General features: G+C 37.7%; 1 protein-coding gene across 1 annotated transcript in view; it reads left to right on the top strand.

The window, feature by feature from the left end:
* The window catches only part of LOC137627122 (uncharacterized), a 285,574-nt gene that overhangs the window by 239,622 nt on the left and 23,454 nt on the right, over positions 1-22,498 (top strand). Inside the window, exon 10 of the mRNA XM_068358167.1 lies at positions 10,034-10,276. Coding sequence (XP_068214268.1) covers positions 10,034-10,276 — 243 coding nt within the window. The remainder of the gene's footprint in view (positions 1-10,033; positions 10,277-22,498) is intronic.

Genomic DNA, 22,498 nt, shown 5'->3' with positions numbered 1-22,498 from the left:
ATAACTTTATGAATATTCTAAATGATATTGTCATCCTCTCCTCACGCCTATTGACGCAAAGGGCCTCAGTTACATTTCGCCAGTCGTCTATCTTGAGCTTTTAATTGAATACGTTTCCATTCATTATATCCTACTTCGCGCTTCATAGTCCTCAGCCATGTAGGCCTGGGTCTTCCAACTCTTCTAGGGCCTGTGGAGCCCAACTGAACTTTTGGTGAACTTGTCTCTCTTGAGGAGTGCGAAGAGCATGCCCAAACCATCTCCATCTACCCCTCATCATAATCCCATCTATATATGGCACTCTAATCATCTCTCTCATAGTTTCATTTCTAATCCTGTCCTGCCATCTAACTCCCAATATCCTTCTGAGGGCTTTGTTCTCATATCTACTAAATCTATTGGAGATTGTTTCATTGTCATACCATGACTCATGTCCATAGAGTAACACTGATCTCACTAAACTGATATATGATGTTATTTTATATATAATTTAATGCAATTTGATTTCCAAATTTTACTTAACCTAGCCATTGTCTGATTTTTTTTTCAATCTCACACTAAATTCTAATTCTAAAGACACCGTATATTGGAGATTCTACCTCATTAATTCTTTCTCCTTCCAATTATATTTCATCTTCCATTTCATGCTCTGTTCTCATCGTCTCTGTCTGTCTTCTATTTGTCTTGAGGCCAATCTCGTGTGATATTTCATGCATTCTGGTAAGCAAATCCTGTGGTGTTCTGCTAACAAGGACAGCATCATCATCATACTCTAGGTCTGCTAAATTCCTATCACCAATCAAGTCCAATCCTTCTCCACCATCTCTGACCGTTCTACGCATTACAAAATTCATGAGGAGGATAAACAACATAGGAGACAACACATTCCCTTGGAGTACTCCGCTTTTCACTGGAAATTTATTTGATAAGACTCCATTAACACTAACTTTGCACTTGCTATGCTCATGATTTGACTTAATCAAATTTACATATTTATGAGGAATTTCATAACGCAGGACTCTCCACAAAATTGGCCGGTGCACACTATGAAAGGCTTTTTTGTAGTCCACAAATGCAATCAAAAGGGGATTTCTATATTCTATCCATTGCTGTAGAAGACATCTCAAAATGAAAATCTGGTCAGTGCTACTTCTACCTTTTCTAAATGCTGCTTGATCATCTCAGTTTTTCATCAATCTTTCTCTCCAGTCTCTTTATAATAAGCATACTATATATTTTCATAACAACAGATGTAATTGTTATGGCTCTGTAATTATTGCAATCCGTCAGGTCTCCTTTCTTTGCTCTTTTCACCAACAATCCTAACTCCCATTCATCAGGTTTTGCCTCTTCATGTCGCTTTCTACAAAATAATCTTGTAAGTAGTCTGGGAGTTCCTTCATCTTCGGCCAGTATCATCTCGGCAGGTATTCCATCGTATGCAGGGGCTTTCCATCTCTTTAGTTTTTTTAGGATAGCTTGGACTTCAAACACACTGAATTCATTCATGGGCACATCAAGGTCTTCCTCAGCTTCAGGAATATCAATCAAATTATTCCCTTCATATCTCCTATTCATAACGTGTTCCAACGTTGTCTTTCTTCATCTTCTGTAGCTATAACAGAGCCATCTCTCTTTTTGATGGGTATATGCTTCCTCTTCTTTTTCCCAGTCAAGATTTCATTGATAATTCTATGAGCAATTCTTACAACATAGCCAGTTCCTGAATTCATAGCTTTTCCGGTCTTTTCTGCTTTACTGTCTAAATATTCTCTCCAGTCATTCCTGGCTTTTTTTTTTACCTCACTCTCAGTACTGGAATACATAGCATGCTCTTCCTTGTAATTTAATCACTTCCTCGAAAACTTTCAACAATCAATTTCTGTGTTTGTCTCCTTTTTATTGTGTCCCAAGATTTCACTACCAACTGACTGATATACGTTCTTAATGTCACACCATTCTTCATTAATTGTCTGCTCTTCGTCTCTTAGAGGCTCTAAAACTGCAAATCGATTCCTACATTCAATTGCAAATGTTTTTTTGGGGCTCTTCTTCTAGAAGCTTAGTTGTATCAAACCTAGCTATTCTATCTCTTTGTTGGATGGGGCCTTTAAGTTTTAATTTCAGTGTGGCAATGAGGAGCTGGTGATCACTACCAATATCTGCACCTCTATAGCTTCTTACATTTCTCAGAGTCCTCCCTCTCTCTTTATTAATGGTAATTGTGATTTTTCCGATTTTTGTAAATGCCACATGATGAAGTCTATGTATACTTTTGAATGTTCTTGTGCTAAAAAAAGAGTACCTCCAATGACGAGATTATTTGCTGAGCAAAAACTTGTGAAATGTGCTCCATTTTTATCTTGCAACTTCGCCAAGACCCTAGAGACCATTCACATTATCTATCCCTTGTTTTTTTCTTCCAACTTTAGTATAGAAGTCGCCAATCACAATTTTTATATCTCTCTCTGGTATCTCATCTATTACACCTTGCAGATTTTCATAGTATTCATCTTTCCTTTCTTTAGGGAAATCATTTGTTGGGCATAGCAAACTATATTGCACTGCTTTTTTTAAACTTTATTAGTAACAATCCACAATTTACAGCTCTCCACTCTGTTATTGCCTTTTCTGCTGTTGGTGTTATCATCATTCATACCCCTTCTATTTTAACTCCATCTGATCTTCCTGAGTAGATATATATATTGCCTTGTTCTAAAGTTTCCCTACGAATCCCCTTACAATGTGTTTCTCTCAGGGCTAAGATATCCAAACTATATTTCATAAATTCACTCTCCACTTGCTGTAACTTCTCAATATGATTCATGGTTCTAACATTCCAATTACCTTTATTCAATTTTTCTTTAGTGTTTATAAACCGGGAGATTCTTAGCACCCCACTATGCCTGGAACTGGGGGCCATTCTTTCATCTTCTCTTTCCAATACTGACTAAATCCATAGAGGATTCATTGGCTAGATACATCAAAGGATAGCCAGTTCCTTGTGAGGCGCAGGACCTATCTAACTAAAGCAAGTGACCCCTGCCAGTCCATACCAATTCTAGTAAGATCAACCACCATGCATCAGGAGTAAATGCCGAAGAGACAGTTTTTCCATCACCTTAAACCCGATCCGTCACACTGCTGCCAGTGACTTCATTGAAATTTTGGGGTGCATTTCCTCCACACCCAAAGCTCTCATTACTCCACCAAGTTTCTCATCCTCTCATACGAGTATTGTATAACCATTGAAAAATTGGATTCCTAAGATATACCGCCTAGCTAGGTACTATAGGCTTTCAAAATTTTCAGATCTCATTTATTGGTATGATAATTGTCACATTTATAGGACATATGGAACTTGAATTACTGAAAAATTGTCATAGGTTTTCATCAATAATATTGGCTTGGAAATTGCCATTTAGCAATATATTTTACTCGATTCTGTCTTACCCATTCCTATTAGCTTGAAGGGAAAGCTTTACTGCTTTTGTGACTCAAATATTAAAAAGATTGGATTCATTAGAGATTATATTAAAACCAAAGAACCTCATCTCTTTTTTTTTCCCATTTTTCTGTTTTCCTCAGTAATCTGATTCTATTAAGTATTTTCCCCCAAAATCCCCTGTTTGGAATCAATTTCTTTAACAGTTAGTAAGGGTTTGCGTTCTTAAAGCTATTACGCAAACCATGACCCTTTGCCATATAAAACCAGATACTGTAAAATTTGGTTGTGAACAATGGATGCTTTGTCTCTCAATCACATTATATTAGAATTTATATGAATAGGTTTTATAAAACCACTGAGTAGACTCAAAGAACTTGTTCTTGAACATGAGAAGAAAACTGATACGGGGTAAAGTTGAAGCAGTTATACAATCAGTGGGAAAGGACCAGAGGACTGATGACAAGTGAAAGGCAGAAAGAAATGCAGCTGGAGCCTGAAGAAATACTACAAAAATCATTTTAGTATACGCACACAGTTTTAAAGGGACATATATTTAGATCCAAAAGTGATTTTGGAAGCCAAAATCAAAGTAAGAAGTGCACTCTAAAACCAGAATGGAAAAATTCATCCAGCAAATTTGTTTCCGTCAAAGAACCTGGTGAGATTTTAATGTCCTATTTGTGTAAATTTATTAAGAGAAAACTAAAATGGGAAATTTATATTCCATTAGTATATTAAGTTCTTGAAAGATGATTTTTAAATATACTTTATCATATATATCATATCATATCATAGTCTTCCTGGTGGCACTTCTCATTAGCTAGATGAAAGATGATATGGAATGTAATAGATGCAAATCTTTATCTCATGGTTGGGAATAAGATATATAAAGTTCCAGGGAAGGATAACATAAAATTTTTCAAGTTAACCTGAGTTTTTAATGACAAAAATGTCTTTATTGGATGTGGAACATTCGATGAATCACTAACAAAGTAGGTGCGGTAGTTAGCACCATGTAGGAACTTCATGAGTAGCGGGCATCATGGTTCCTAAACCCACTCGGGCTCTTAGACTCGGGAAATTGTTCCTTTTGACAGAAATATAAACTCACATATCCGAGAGTAGATTCAGGTATGTTTAAACACATGAAATTGATGAATTGGGCCACGAGTAGTCTCAATTTTTGTCTGGAGATAATCCTGACATCACAGAATGACCAAGATAAGAACAAAACTGTGTTTTGCCACTGGCATTCAGCCTGAGGCAGTGCCCAGAAGTGCTATTAGCAGAGCTTGGTGCTTGGAAGCATATACAGTGCTCAAAGGCTAACTATCACTTAGTGAGCATTCTCACTAGGTGTACATGTGGCAGTGCATGGCCTGGAGTACATACAGCATAGTGACGCACCAGTTCTTGATCACGCTCCACATCAGAGACAGAGCTATCTTTGGTACCATTGTCCTTGGACACAGTTAAAATATCACATGCTTCTCCCTCTTATAATTGTGCAGGTGTACGCAATCCTAGATGGCATAGAGGTGCCTCGTGGGAATAAGTCACCAGGTGACACAGGATAATAGTTTTTATGGTGTGTGTAGGTGTGATTGTTGCTATGCAAATACATTCCAATGTGAGACATGTTAGCTTAGGGTGTTCCTTGTTATGAGTGCTACTGAGAACTATCTGATTTGTGTACGAATCATGTTGAGAATAGGAGGCAGGTGACTGTTCCAGCTTATTCGTGTGCATGGGAATATTTCCAAGTGGGCACAGGCCACTAGGAGAGCCAAGATTGTACTTTTGAGCGTGTGTGGGTTAGAATATCTTGTCGCTGGTATGTATCATTTGAAGACCAATCACTTGTTCCTCTCACCCTAAATCCTCGATTGCTTACATGTGAAGGAAAGTCAACACATACCATCTTCTCCCCTTTCGATGCCTAAATATTCTTGGAAATAATGATTGATTGTGAAGTACGGCACCATTCAACTACCCGCCGACCGCCGCTGTGAGTGCTTTGTCCCCTATGGGGAGGACCACTATTACCACCAGGTGCTTAAGCAAGGGTACCCTATCCGTGTTATCTTCTCCTATGGGGTCGGCACTTGGGATCACATAGTGTCTCTCCTGCGTGCAAGAGAGACACTATTGGAAGATGGAGAGGAGTAAAAAGAACTGGAAGAGAGGAGTGATAATAATTCTTCTCCTTCCCACTTTCCCTTGGTGTCGAGGAGTTTGGCTGGGTCTTTGGAAGCACAGACTGAGCACTTACAGGACCAATATTAACTCACCCTTCATGCGAGTGGATGGGAAAATTTCCAACTATCTTCCCTTCATACTCCTTAGTGCCAGTGGGGAGAAAGAAAGTTGGTGATTGCTCCGGCAAGGAACTGATCGCTTGCTATCAATATTATATCATACAGAGTACGCCTCTCCCTCTGCAGAAGGAAGATTTGGGAACCTTACCCTCAATGGTTTAAGGAGTTGGTAATTCATCCAAGAAGGACTGCCACCTGCTCCTGATGTAAACAGTATTAACAGTCACAAAGGTCTTACCTTTTAACCTTTCCCAAAATACTGATTTGTGAGATAAACCAAATTTAAAAAGACGCAATGGATGCCATCCTGTCCACTGTACTATGTTGGTGATTGGACCGAGTGGGACCAATCCCCAAAGAAGTAAAACAGTAAGAGCTTTTACACCAAGCTCATGGTCGCAAGCCAACCCCAAAGGCACTGAAACAAGTATGAGTTCTGTATTGGTTTGAAGAGGGACATGACTGATACCTCTATCAATGCTGCCTTACTCTGAATCGTTTGAGCTCTGTGAGAAGGGGCACTCTAAGGACAGAGATTAATTTTCCCTTGTCCTGACAGGAAAGGGGAAGGGGGGGGGGAGAAACATCAAACCTTCCCCTGGCCTAAGAGGCTGGTAATCGATCCTTGGAAGACTGCTCACCTCTACTCTGTAATTGCCTTTGTGGGTACCTCTCAGCTCACAGTTGGCACCAGATTGGCATTTGATGCATCAGGAACAAATGGCCTTATGTTGCAGGAGAACCCCCTTGGATATGTCATAGCACTATTTTTATCAATGCCTTACTTTGGAAAATGAATTGATATTGTCCCAAATGCAGACAAATTTTCTTTCAAAGTTATAATTCAGGAAATGGGATAAGTCAGAGGCGAATCTGATCTTTCAGACTTACATGTATTTCAATAAAGAATTCTACAACATTTATCTTGAGCACTTCATTTACATTATCAAAGTTAATAATCCTGGTTAGTGTTTAATCAGTCTTTATATGTTGTATGGTTCTCGATAATTATCAACATGTGCTCTTACATCAGTAGAATATACATCATAATTCCGGGCAAGACTACGGCTGGGAGACTAGTTTACTTTTACTCTACATTTCACTAAAAACAGTACAAGTCTAAATTAAGGCTTAGCTTGGGTGCCCTCGGGCATAACGGAGGTACGTTAACCCTTGATCGTGGCTCTCTTCTAACTGGCTATAGGCGTGGCAGACTATCAAGACATGGTCCTTTGGGGCGTCATGGGGTAGGTGCCATCTTGCCTAGGGGGTTCTAGGTATAGGTCCACTCTTTCCTAGCAGTTTTTACCGGTCTCCTGGCTGTAGTCTTCCCACCATCCTGTAAGAACAAAGAGGAGACAGGAAAAGGTCCTAGTCATCAGATATAAGATGGCAACAGCATTCTCTCACCACTGAGAGCTGTGTCTATGTCTATTCTCAAGCAACGGCAGCAGAAGAGGTCATTCGCATGACCCGAAAAGGCTTCAACTCTTTGTGACAATATAGACTATTGGGCTTTTGATTCTGGAGATAAGGATAATAGCTAAGAAGTACAGTTGTAGACAGAATGGACCAGATAGAAAAGTTATGATAATTCTGAATGTTAAGGGTTAAGTAAGATTTGTCTACCTTTTTTTATTATAGATTGTTAATAGGTATCTGAAATTTAACCTAATTCATTTCATTGATCCTCTGAAGGACAATATAAGTGAACCCAAGTTTTTGAAATAGCTTGTACTTTTGTAGTTGAGTATACCACACAGGGTAAGTAGATTTCAAAATTCCTTTATTTCATATTGTTAAATGCCATTTTTAATAGATTTTTGTGGTTGATGTGCTGAGTGATTTCCAAGAATGATAGAATATGGAATCCAATATGACAAAAAATACCAAAGAAATATCGTCTCCCCTGCTCCAAAGACAATGTATCAATGTGCAAATTGCAGACTCAAGTATTATAAGGAACACACGATTCAGGTTCAATGTAGGCTATCTGTAAAGCTGAAATAGGCCATGTCAGACAACAGATGACACGTCATCACCGTATTCCAATACTAATACTGTACTGTTGACAATATTATTTGGGCTCTTTTTTCCACCCAACTATCATATTTTTGATTCATTGGACAAAGTAGTTGGATGTACTTTTCTGCATGTTCATATTATGAGACCCATCTGTTCATCAGAACCGTTTTGGCTCCTACAACTTTTAAGTTGAGTTCAGTTAATTAACTTCCGAATTTACAATCCGTTATTCCTAGCAATAGTTTTATCCTAATGAATGTACTAAATTATTCTTTTTTAGGTTGATTGTACTTTAAGTTTGTTATTCGTCATATAATGCCATTTAGTTTTGTTTTCATAACAGTATGGAAAGTGTTTAGCTTCAAAAGTTTGTCTTCTCTATACATATTTTTAGTATTAACACTTATTTCGTATATTGGTTCAAGTCCATAACAAAGGTATGGTTCCAGTCAGTTAGGTCATCAAAAACTGTGATTACTTCATCTCATATTCATAGCTGTTTAATTGCTTGTTTAAAGCTGTTTGTTGTTTGCTGATTCCTGTGAGCTATTTATTCTTGAATAAAGATGAAGGATAATTTGACTTACAAAATTGGCCAATTTTGAATTTTCAAACAAAGCACTTGTTAAAGACCAAGGACTTGTTTGGCTACTGTGATATGATGACTACCATTGACGAACGTTCATCTTCAACTCCACAAGTGAAATTCATGAAATAATATATATATATATATATATGATAAATTTTTCACATTTTTACGTGTTTTTCATATTCAAATAAGCCATATATATTTTGATATATTAATGTCTGGATTCTCTTAACGACCTCGGGATCAGAGCCCCAGGCGAAATCTCACAAAGACAAGAGCTTGGCTCCGGCCGGGAATCGAACCCTGGTCGGCAAGCTTATATAGACAGTGACTAACCCATTCGGCCGAATGGGTTAGTCACTGTCTATATAAGCTTGCCGACCAGGGTTCGATTCCCGGCCGGAGCCAAGCTCTTGTCTTTGTGAGATTTCGCCTGGGGCTCTGATCCCGAGGTCGTTAAGAGAATCCAGACATTAATATATCAAAATATATATGGCTTATTTGAATATATATATATATATATATATATATATATATATATATATATATATATGTGTGTGTGTGTGTGTGTGTGTATATATATATATATATATATATATATATATATATATATATATATATATATGTATATATCTTGTGATGACTATTCATAATCCCTTCATTTACCTAGTAAAGTTGTGCAATATCCCCCCCCCCCAAGAAAAAAAGAAAAACTTGGATACCCTAAAGAACCCTTTTGAACGAGATAATCTGGGAACCTTTCTGTTCCTTGAAAAAGACATATTTCGGAGTGGAGATGAGTGAGTGAGTGTCCACCCAAGTACATAAGGGGGTTGACAGATTAACCTTTTGCAATTAATGCCCCCATCAAAGAAGAGGACCAAGTTGTTAAGTTTATATGGAACCTTCCTACTAGCTGTTCTACCTTAATCATAGCGTTGAAGACAAGAATGAATGGTGGGTTGCTCTGGGTTATTAATTCATGGTAAGGTTAATAATTGATAAGTTATATCCAGCATATATTCATAAGTCTATTTTTTTCTGCAATTCCATTTTATATACACTTCAGTACAGTACCAACTATACAGTACAATACTTACACATTATGTTGCATAGGTAGTATAGATGCTGTATCACAGGATTTCTCTGTTGCATTTTTAGCATTGCCACTGGTTAATATAATCGGTCAGAAATATTTGCATATGCTATCTGCACAAAAAACTTCAATGATAATTTTGGGACATGGATTTGCACCAAGACACCTCTCTCAGTAGGATTTGAGTTTATGATAAGAAGTTTGCTTTCTATCTATGTCATGCATTCGTCTATGGAATCCAGTATGGAATTAAGATTATCCTAGCATTAGTTTGGAAGGTTCGAAATACGAACTGAAGCCCTAAATTCGGTTGAGTTCTAGTAAATTTTGTATTGCAAGATGCTAGTCTTTTGTTAGAAAAAGGTATTTTTAAGCTCTAAAATTCTAACTGGAAATGAGGGATATTGAGCATCAATATTTTGCATTTTAGATATAATAATTCATAATAGTGATTGGAGTTTTCACACTCTTTATGATGCCTTAGTATTGGAATGAATAGGAATATGTTTTGAGTTTCAGTACTTCATTAGAATATTGATAAACTTGTGTATTTGCAGATGTACATTTGGGTGCCTGGTATCTCACAGATGATGCTGTTATTACAAAATGGACATCAGTATATGAAGGGATGTCTGCATCAATTAGGATATGGTCTGATCCTGATCATAATAAGTATTCATCTGATGTCATCTGTGATTCTGCTACTCCATGTGAATACTTTTTCATCCTCCCTGAAAATTCAGATTATGTTGCCGTCATAAGCAGTGGTACAAATTCAGTTGCAAAAACTATTACCAAAGGTAAGTTTTCTGGATGGAAATAATTTAATTACAATATATGAATGAATATTGAAACACTTTCCTTTTCCATCAGCTCTCTCTCTCTCTCTCTCTCTCTCTCTCTCTCTCTCTCTCTCTCTCTCTCTCTCTCTCTCTCTCTCTCTGTTTTAAGAAGGTAATTTAAATAAAAAATGTAGAATACCATGTTTTCGTTTTATCTGTGTGTCATTTTATTACTAATATGATTTGATATTCACAGTTTTAAACCACTGAGAAACATGTAAGAAATATATATCCAGTTAGGGTCACATATTAATTTCACTATATTTTTGTGGAGTATCAAAACTATCCATCTTTGGAAGCTTTATTGTATAAGCAATCGGAAAAAGACTGTTTCTGTTTGCCCTGATACATATATGGTCTCCATCTTGGATTTTACAATATGGCTGCCTTAAAAGGCGTATTTTTTGTGGAGGTGTTGTGCGTGGTCTCCGAGAACTTTTCTGTGGAAGGCTAGAACAGAAACTCCAATCGACAAGAAAATACCAAAGAAATTTCCCACGTGTTCCAGGAACAATGTATCTGCATGTGTAGCACGGCCTTAGTAAGTACAAAAAAAAAAGACCTACGGACTCAGGCTCTGTTGAATCTGTCAAAGTCCCTCATCCTGAAATATGTTGGACAAAAGATGACAAATGTGAGAACCATTTGCTGTACTAGAGATAACAAAACCTGTTCACTAGTATTCACTTCTCTACCATCTTTTACATTCAGAGTTAGGGAATCATATGCCTTCCTTCCTTGACGAGACCAGGAAGGAGTGTTGTTGTTGTTTTGAGAACACAGCACGTCCTCAAAAATAAATGTGACCAGATTTTCTTCTATAAAAGTGGGACATTTCACACACACATTATGTGTGTGTGTGTGTGTATATATATATATATATATATATATATATATATATATATATATATATATATATATTAGTGGAACCTCTACATACAATCTTAATTCGTTCTGGGAACTGCTTCGTATGTTAAAACAATCGTATGTTGGAGCAAATATTCTCTTAAGAATACACTACAATTTGTATAATTCGTTCCACACCCCAAAAACCTATAATAACTCCTTAATGAATTACTACACATAATTACACATAACAATAATACAATTGCATTATATAAGATAGATGTAGAATAGAATAATTGTAAAGGAATAGAAAATAAAAAAGGGGTTTTTATTGTCACTTTACGTTAGAGACAGGCCAACACAGGTGTAGGAATTGCTACGCAGGATGAGATGGACAGTCGGCGAGGAGGTAGAGATGGTGACTGCGATAATGTACAATAACTTACTCTCTTTAACCTAAATTAGGTTATTTATTTTTTTAATTTTTATATTTTATATTTTTTTTTACATTTATTTTTCTTTTTGATTTTTTATTTTAATCACTTTCACTTAATTCAATCTTAGTTTTCTTTGCTTCACTTTCTTTCTCTTCATCATGATCACTAGACCGCTTTGTGGGGTTTTTAAAGAAACTATTGAGAGAAAGTTGCTTGGTACAGCTTTTCAGAATTTTTCTGAAATGGGTTAAGCAGACATCATCGAAATTGCAAAACTACACAGCAAACCTGAAGTTTCTGTGGGTGTTATTTATCAATGAAATCAACCATGTGTTGATGTGCTAACATCTCTTTTATTTCAGCCAAACTTAAGATGTGCTCTACCTCCTCGATGTCCTCCGACTTACTCAACTGCGCTTGGAACTCATCATGCTGCATGGCATGCAGCTCCTGGAGTTCCTCGGTGGTGAGCTCTTCGTGATGCCCCTCTACAAGTTCAGTGATGTCATCTTCATCGACCTCCAGACCCATGAACTTGCCAAGGGATACCATCTCTTCTACATCTCCCTCTACGGCAAGCACAGGTTCAGGCTCAGGGCCAAAACCTTCAAATATCTCTGGGAGAAACAGCATCAGGCCAAAGCCTGATTTATGATCTTCAAGCAGTGCACGATATTGAAATGGCTCCTCCAAAATTCACGCAAAGTTAAGTTGGTGCTTTGTGTGACATTAAAGCACTGCTTAAATAAGTGCTTGGTGTAGAGCTTCTTGAAATTCGAGATTACTTGCTGGTCCATGGGCTGGAGGATAGGGGTGGTGTTGGGTGGAGGATACAGCACTCTGATAAATTTGAACTGGTCGATGATATCATCTTCGAGTCCTGGGGGATGAGCGGGAGCATTATCCAAGCAAAGCAAGCACTTTAATTGCAAATTCCTCTCCTGAAGGTTCTTCTTGACAGCAGGGCCAAAAAGTTGGTTTGCTTATTCAACAAAGAAATGCCTAGTAACCCACACCTTAGAATTAGCACTGAAGAAAACATGCAGCATGTACTTATTGACTCCATGGGCCTTAAATTCCCTAGGGTTTTCAGAATGATAAACCAATAACAGCTTTATTTTGCAGTCCCCGCTGGCGTTGGCACATAGGCCAAGAGTCAACCGATCCTTCATAGGCTTGTGTCTTGGCATTTTCTTCTCTTCGGCGCTGATGTATGTTCGACTAGGCATCTTTTTCCAAAACAGACCGATTTCATCATATTTTTGTAAGATGTCTTTGGGAGGCATAATATGGCTTTTTACATGTTCCTGAACTAGCTTGCCCTCTGGAACATACTTTCTAGAACTAATCTCGATATTTTGATGTTGACCAGAAAGCCTAAGTCCTGGAAAACTTGTAGGACCCAATTTGTATAAGTGAGGCATAGGATTCTTGTGTCTGCTCAGACTAGCCAGTCATCCAAGTAGGCAATGACCTAAACTCCTTGTAAGCGAAGAAGTTTGAAGATTCTTGGAGCTATATTGAATCTTTGAAACTGTTAAACTCCTCCCGAAGAAGAACCCAAAGTAATGCCGGAAGTGAGGTGCCATAGGAACGCGCTAATGAGCTCCTTTAAGATCTATCGTACAGGTTCAAACACCTAGGTGTAGTAATTAGCAGACATGGGTAATAGGTGTTAACTTGAGTGACACCTATTATTATTATTATTATTATTATTATTATTATTATTATTATTATTATTATTATTATTATTATTATTATTATTATAACTATCTGATATGCTTTTTGAGGGGAGACTAGTTGGGGATCACCCTTCTCTGATAAAATGCCAAAGCAACTGGGGATTGGGGTTTAGTCTAAGGAGGTTGAAATTCTTGCCTTCTATCCTCTGGATGGAATTTGTTTGCCAACCGGGGTAGTTTGGTTTGAGGATGTGATGTTGGTCTCTCTTTGGATTGCCTTATGAAATGTTGCTGATCATGATGATTTCCTTTGATAGAAATATAAAACTCCAGAAACTGCGTCCTCTGTTTTATTCCTATTCCTTTAGAATCTCTATATACACTGACTAACTTATTTACAGTTTTATAGTTATAGTAAACTAAACATAAATATCATATGAGTAATGTTATAATAGATTGGATATTTACAGTAGAGTAGTTAAGCTGTTTTCAGATAACAGTATGTACACAAACAACTAAACAAGTAGTTAACATGAACATGCCCCTTTCTTTGGGTTTTGACAAAAATAAGAAAACTAAACAAATTGATACAACATAAAATAAGGAACAAGTAAGATACATTGTAAACAATAAAATATAAAACCAATAGATTATTCACCCTTCATCTTTTCTTGTAGACGAGCTGATATTCTTGGCAATTTTGGCATGTCACAAATAGGAGAATAGCTTGTTTGTTCATCATTAACGTTGGTTTCCCTCGATTTACTAGTTTCTTAAATTTCTGGTATTGCCGATGAATCCTGTATAGTTGGACGGATATGAATTTTATTTCTTCTATAAATTCCTCCTTCCTTTCCTTCAATTATATAGGATTGGTTTCCTTGTGCATGGCTAATGAGCCCTTTTTCCCAACGCTTCTTGTCTTGATTTTGGTAATATACAGGTTGCCTCTCGTTTAATGGTGTCATATCTCTTACAGTTTTATCAAAATATTTCTTTATAGATTCTTTCCGGGTTTCCCTTTTTCGAGAAACTGGATTGTCACTGTTCATAATTCCAGGAATTATCGACCGTAATTTGCATCCGAACATCATCTGACCTGGACGTAGGTTAGAGTCTTGACGTGATGTATTTCTCAGCTCTAGTAACGCCAAATATTGATCTTTTCCATCTGCATGCATCTTCTTCATCATATTTTTTACTATTTTAACTGCCACTTCAGCCTTCCCCTTTCCTTGAGGATGCCCCGAAGATGACATCCTGTGCTCTATACCCCACTCTTCAACAAAAACTTTAAGCTGAAATGAGCTGAATTGTTGTCCTCCATCGGACACTAATTGGGTAGGAATACCGTATCTAGCAAATATCTTGATTATCGATATCACATGTTTTGAATTGAAAAAGGAATAATAATCAACAATGACTGAATAATTTCTTCCAACAATCTCAAACAAATCTAATCCAATTTTATTCCAGGGTCTGCCTCCGTCATCGACACCCATCAACGATTCCTTCTGGTTTCAAGGTTTATACTGCTGGCAAATGTCACATAAATTGACCATTTACTTTATTTCTTTCGACATCCCTGGCCAGAATATTGCATCTCTTGCTCGTCGCATCAGGCTATCGTAACCAAGATGAGCGGCATGAAGTTTCGTTTTGATTGAATTTCGCAGTTTACTAGGAATGATGCTGTCTTGGTAACTCGTGTAAGCTCTAAAATCAAAATAAGGCTTTAATACTTCCGGAATTTTGTCTTTGCGATCAGGCCATCCTTCCTTGATTACAGATAATAATTCTTGCAGCTATTCGTCGTTTGTGGTGATGTCTCTTACTTCCTTTAGAATTGAATCGGGGTAATTTTTCAATGAATCTATTATCCTTACCAGTGTGTGTCTATTTTCCTCTTTGGGGCAGGCCCTGCTAAGGGTATTGGCTAACAATAGGCTTTTTACGCTTTTGTACTGATATTCGACGTAGTACCGGTTCAACCTCGTCATTAAAACTTGTAAACGCATTGGACCTTGACTTATGGCTTTTCGAGAATTAAGGCAAAAGGCTTATTTTCATTATGGACAGTAACATGTCACCCAAAAGTATAATGGTCTGATCACCCTAAACCAAAAACCACAGTAGGAACCTTTTCAATCTGAGCCTAGTTACGTTCATTTCTAGCTAAGGTCCTTGATGCGTATTCTATTGCTGCTGTCAACCTGTAATACAAGCTCCTTACTTTGATCAAAATAAGCTAGAACTGGTGTACAGGTGACCTTTTCTTTGATCACTGAGAAAGCGCGAGTGCACGTATCATATCATTCAAACTTTGAGTTCTTTCTTGTCAGCTCTTGGATAGGTTCTAAATCATCAGCCAGATTGGGTGAAAACTTTGATAGATATTGTACCATTCCACAAAACCTCCGAATTCCTGAAATATCGGTAGGGGAAGGCATTTCTTTAATGGTGTTTACCTTATTATCATCAACCGTCACACCGGATGATGTTAAACGATGCCCCATGAACGCAATTTCCTTTTTTCTATAAACAGATTTCTCTTCATTTAGTTTGATCTTTTTTTCTTGACAACGCTTCTCTAGTGACTGAAGATTTTTTTCATGTTCACGCATTGCATCGTGTTCCTCATTTCCAAAACCAACGACCACAATATCATCAGCTACACAGTATACACCCCGAAGCCCCTCCAATGCCTCATTTAATTTTCACTGAAATATTTCACTGCTCACCTTCAGCCCGAAAGGTAGACAAGCCCATCGACATCTACCAAAGAGGGTAATCATTCCTGTTAACTTGCTGGATTCTTCATCCAGTTGTATATGCCAAAATTCCTCTTGAACATCCAGTTTGCAAAATATATTGGCATGTTTTAGACTTGGCAGTATATCCTCCAAAATTGGTAATTTGTAATATTCCCTTTTAAGAGCTTTGTTGAGTGGCTGAGGATCGATTCATATTCTTAACTTTCCATTTGTTTTTTGAACGACTGCCATTTGAATAACCCACTCAGTTGGTTCAGTCTCCGGAATCAAAACTCCTCTTTTCACGAGAGTGTAACTCTTTTTTTTTTCAACCTTTGATTTTAATGCAATGGGTAAATGTCGGCTTGGTAATATTCTTGCTGGTAATGTAGAATCTACATTAAGTTTAACCACTCCAAGGTCACCAAGGTCCCTCATCTCATAGTCTATGTCAAGTTTTCATGCAAATGCTTTACCATTGACAAACACGAATCCCATCTCTTGACATGTCTTTGACCCAAGTAATCACATTAGGTCATTTGAAACCACAATGAAGGTTGCACTTCTAATTTCATCATTTTTGGGGTTCTTCACATTCAATGTTGTCTCGCCAATGGGCGAAAGCTTGGATTTATTCCACATGGCGAGTTTCACAGACGTTGGTTGCACTTGATCCCTTTTGACATAACTTTGACATATTTCATTCACGTCAGCACCCATATCCAAATGAAATCTAACCTCGGTATTGTTTACAATTAGTAATGCAGTTAATCTATATGAATTTTTCATTGCAAATGGTGCCATCCACATGTAATGATCGTAGCCTTCATCTGCCTCTTCGTTTTTTCTTTAACAATTTTAACTGTTTTCTTACACACAGCCTTCAAATGGTTTCTTCCTTTACATGCTTCACAGACTTTTCCCCATGCTGGGCATTTTGATTTTTCAAATTCATGCTTATACCCACAAAATCGACACTTCACAGCATACCTGTCCATATTTTTTGAATCCGTAAAATCTTTATTAAAGGAACCATCTGTAGTTTTGGTTCTCTAATTGTTCACCTTATTAACATTCCCAGAACCAACTTTGCACATCTCTTTAGCACAATTATAATTGGAGGTCATTTCCTTTCTTAGGAGGAATTGAAAATTTTTTCTCCACCTTTGTGAAAGTGAAGTACAGTGAGCCCTCGCTACTTCGCGGTTTGACCATCGCGAATTCACCACTTCGCGGATTTTTTTTTTAACGCATGTATATACACATATCGCGGATTTTCCGGAAATTTTGAAAATACCGCGATATATGAAGACCCCAAATACGTATTTCTTTAATTCCATTAATACTGTAATTAGTAATATCTGCTCTTACTGATGGTTCATTGCATTACATATGACATATAATTCAGTATACAGTACGTAGTAAAATTAAATCGAACATGAAACGCAAATCAGATGCAGTCATACCGTATTTGAATGGTGTAAGGCTGCTGATGGCTACTACTACAAATGTAATGGATGTGCATCTTTTCCATGAATCTTTTGTATGTATACGTACGTAGTACTGCATCCAATAATATTCTTTGTTGCAAAAATCACATCTCGAATAAGCGTACATATCCTACAACAAAACAAGCGTAAAATAGCGTACGTAAAGCTGTATACATAGTACCTTGTATTTGAATTGGTAACTACTACGTAGCATGTAAGACGGATTGTGATTGGTTCAAGTGCTGATAGATGACGAATCAGAACCCAAGTTTTGAAATCTAGCCTGTGATTGGTGTTTTGACCGCTTCTCCAACCTACAGCATCTTTTCTCGGCCACTTCGTTCGCCGCTTTCTCGCCGAGTAGATGCTGCTACGTTATTGTGAACTTTAATCTGTGCTGTGCGTGACTGTTTTAAGTTGAACTTTTTGTAGAACTTTGTTTAACCCCTACTGTACAATGGCTCCCAAGCGTTCTGCTTCTGCTAAGGCTGGTAGTGAGCCTAAACGCCACCGAAAGATGATGACGATTGCTGAGAAGGTGACGCTTCTCGATATGTTAAAAGAAGGCAGAAGTTACGCGGCCACAGCCCGCCATTTTGGAGTGAACGAATCCACCGTTCGCTACATCAAGAAGGACGAGGCGAACATTAGAAAGACGGCTACCATCACCTTTAGCAGATCAGCGAAGCGAGTCGTTACCACGCGTAATAAAACGATCGTACGCATGGAAGGTGCTTTAGCAGTCTGGATTACCGACTGCCGGAAGAAGAACATAGCCTTGGATACGAACACCATCCGAACCAAGGCTTTGGGCTTGTATGAGAATTTTGCGGCAAAGGAACCTCAAGACGATGATGGCGACCATGCTGAAGAAGAAGATGATGTAGATGAACCTCAACCAGGGACATCCACTGATTCCCAGCCTCAGAAACAACGTTTTTCCGCCAGCAAAGGATGGTTCACAAAGTTTCAGAAACGCTTCGGCCTGAAAAGCGTTTCCCTGCATGGCGAGGCTGCTTCCGCTGACACTACCGCTGCTGAAACTTACGCGAACGAGACGTTCAAGAACATTATCGCTGAAGGTGGATACAAGCCGGAACAAGTGTTTAACATGGATGAGACCGGCTTGTTTTGGAAGAGAATGCCGTCGCGAACTTTCCTCTTCAAAGAAGAAGCCAAAGCCTCTGGCTTTAAAGCGTTCAAAGATCGCGTAACCCTCGTGATGTGTGGCAATGCTGCTGGATTTTTGCTAAAGCCGGGGCTTATTTACAAGTCGAAAAATCCTCGTGCTTTGAAAAGTAAAAATAAGAATCTCCTTCCCGTGTACTGGATGCATAATAAAAAGGCATGGATTACGAAGATGCTGACCTCCAACTGGTTCCACCAGTGTTTTATCCCGCAAGTCAGCAAATATCTCGTAGAGAAGGGCTTGCCATTTAAGATCCTTCTCCTTATGGATAACGCTGGTGGACACGCAACTGATCTGTCGCATGAGGGCATTCAGGTTGAGTTCTTGCCACCCAACACCACGTCATTAATTCAACCGATGGACCAGGGGGTTATCAGGGCGTTCAAGGCCCTCTACACGAAGAATACCTTGGCGGACCTCGTTGCGTGTGTGGATGCTGCCCAAGAAGATGAAGATGAAACTTTCAATTTGAAGGCATACTGGCGGAAGTACACAATAGCCACGTGCCTGCAGAACATCCAGAAGGCACTGCAAGAAATGAAACCTGCTACTGTCAATGCGAGCTGGAAGAAGTTGTGGCCCCAGATTGTTTACGATGACGAGGGATTTACACCGTCTGAGATTCAACACTGCAATACGCAAATCTGTGCAGTTGGCTGCGATAATTGGAGGTGACGGGTTTGGCGACATGACGACTGAAGACGTCGACGAGTTGTTGGGGTGCCATTCCCAGCCGCTAACTGATGCAGACCTAGAAGACCTGACGAAATCGGCTAGTGAAGAAGACAGTGAAACACAGGAAGAGACCCAAGAAAATGTCGAAGAAACGGGCTTAGCATTAGAACGGCTTGCCAAGTTCTGCAACCATGTGAAGGAGGTGAAAGAAATGTCGCAAGAGTGGGACGAGGATATGGTTCGGTCTATGCAATTCTGCAACAAGATCGATGACATCATGACTCCCTACAGGATGCTCTTCGAGCGAAAAAAGAAGCGCGGCAGCAACTTCCGATCACAATGTTCTTCCAGCCTCGCAAAAAAGAGCCAGTTTCTCCTGCTACTACGCCTTTGGAAGAAATTGAAGAAGTGTCCCAGGAAGAAGTTGAAGAGGTGTCCCAGGAAAAGACACCTCCGTCTGAAGAGACGTAAAATACTATCATTGGCTGCACAGTAGAAGTCATCATCAGCTTCATCATCATCATGATTTCTACTGTGCAGCAAATTCATCGCCATCATCATTCAAGTGTTTCTTCAACTTCTTTCGTGGTGAGTACAGTAACAATCTTTATTTTTTTTATACATGTTTTACTTTAATATTCTAACATTTTAATATTTGTGCCTGTTTTAGTTTAGTATGCATTAAGTTAAAGAGAAGGTTTTAAAAGTCTGAATATACATGTTATAACCTATCATATTTTTTTGTTTAAAATTTACATTTACGTACGTAAAACAACTCTCTCTCTCTCTCTCTCTCTCTCTCTCTCTCTCTCTCTCTCTCTCTCTCTCTCTCTCTCTCTCGTAAATTGTTTTCCTGCTTTGCTACGTATGTACTGTATGATTTTATATAGATACGGTAAATAATATTTGTAATAACATATTTTCTAAAAGCTTTTACTGTAATATCATTATTTATCACTTTCATCACGCGCGTTAAATGCCTTCGTTTGTTTATTACGATCGAAGATGGAGCGTACTTTATGACACTGCCGTTTCAGGCGGCGTCATAAAGAAAAACATTTCATCTGGAAGTCCTAAGAAAAATTAAGTAAAACATTGGTAATAACAAAATCAACATACTGTATAATCAATATAATCGATGCAAAAACTAACCTATACACAGATGTGTAAATGCGTTTGTTTCTTCATTATGATCAGAGATAAACGTAAACAAAACATTGGTTGCCATTTTTTATCGTGCTTTTTGGCGTGTTTAGGAAACGCATGATATAAAATCGCCTTTAATATTTGTGCATTAAGTGTTCTGTACATTAAAGGGTAGTTTGGTAACAGTACTACGTACAAGGGAAGGTGTCTGAATATACATGTTAAATAAAAACGTAAATATGGTGTCACTACTTCGCGGATTTTCACCTATCGCGGTCGGGTCTGGAACCTATCTACCGCGATAAACGAGGGCTCACTGTATTCGTTTTATGGGGTTTAGCCTTAGCTTTATCCACTAAGGATTGAGGAAAAAGGGATACACATAAAAAGTAGCTGTGGTGTAGTGGTTCAAAAACGTAAAATAAAACACACTATATTGAAAAATTAAATCATTTTAAACAGATACTTTTTACTCAAAATAATAAGTTTTATATTATATCCTTAAACATCCCTTATCAAAAAAGGAATTAACTAAATGTACTTTTTACTTCAAATAGTAAGTTGCCTTTAAAGAATAACTAATTGGAAGAATGTATCTGTTTCTCTGACATCATTATCTTCTGAAAATTTGGTTTAATGCTGAGTAATTTAATTTTCATATCCAGTGTGGCATCCAGTTTGCTTTGATATTAAGTTTTCGTGATAGCATGTCTTCAAATCCTGATGTGCAGAAATATGTTGTCGCAAATGTTAAGAGAACTCTTACTGCTCGTTTGGATATTTCCAGATATTTGTCGCTTAGACCCCCCCCCCACGAAAACATCCAAACTTAGCCTTTAACTGAGTATCTGAAGTCATTTCTACCAAGTTTTCACAATCCACTGCCAGAGATCCATTTGGTTTTTCTGTTACCATGAATGGATTTTGTACCCAATAATGGTCTCTGTTCTTCAAGTTAGGAAATACTTAATAAGAGATTCTCATAAGTTGTTGAGCTATCCCCTAATGTCACTGAAGGTTTCAGTACTAAATCCACTTTGAATTCTTGTAGACATGCAGTTAATTTTGAAAATATATCTGCGAAATCTGCAACTTTTGGTAACCATATAATATATTTTTGATTGATTTATTTGGAGCTTTCTGGTATCCTGACATATATTTCTATTCTGTCTGTCAATCTAAATTTATGATAAAATTAGACAACAATTATTCTTTTTTCAACCCCACAACATTCACAAGAACGTTTCTTATCGAAAGCCACCTAACTTCGGTATATAAAAGAAGAGTTGTACGATGACTTCCAATATCTTAATTAAACATAAAGCCTTAAATATTCTTGATTGTAATGGCCGATTTTTAATATCTGTCCTCATCGAAGCTGAAAATCTTTTTTTACTAATGTAGATCTGTGAAGAATGCAGTGACTACTGCTGCTGTTCTTTGTAACATTTCTTTATTTTAGTTATGACACCTGATAATTTTCCTCTCATTGTTTTTGCTCCATCGATGCATACTGCAAAGAATTTTTCCCTGCCAAACTATGAAATTTTATGAAATCATCAATGTAGTTAAAAATATCTTTACCGGTTGGTTGCAGCACTAAATTTTTACAAAGGAGGATATTATCCTCAATTTCATCAATGTAGTAAAAAATATCTTTACCAGTTGGTTGTAGCACTAAATTTTTACAAAGGAGGATATTATCCTTGATTTCTTTTTCAAAGTTGTATCTGATAAACACAATAAAAACTGCTAACCCAGCCACAACTGAAGACTTATCCATTTGCAGTGCATGAGCATGATATGCATAATCATGAAATAAATTCATTTTCATGTCATCAGCAATATTTTTTATGTGTCTTAACATCGTATTGTTACAGATAAAACTTTAGCTTCAATCTTTTGAGCAGACTCTTCATTAAATACACAGGACACTACATCGTTCAATATATAGGTTTTACT

The sequence above is a fragment of the Palaemon carinicauda genome, chromosome 2, assembly GCF_036898095.1.
Source record: "Palaemon carinicauda isolate YSFRI2023 chromosome 2, ASM3689809v2, whole genome shotgun sequence".
Taxonomy (NCBI): Eukaryota; Metazoa; Arthropoda; class Malacostraca; order Decapoda; family Palaemonidae; genus Palaemon; species Palaemon carinicauda.
The sequence above is the reverse complement of the archived record's forward strand: the minus strand, read 5'-3'. Positions and strand labels throughout refer to the sequence as shown.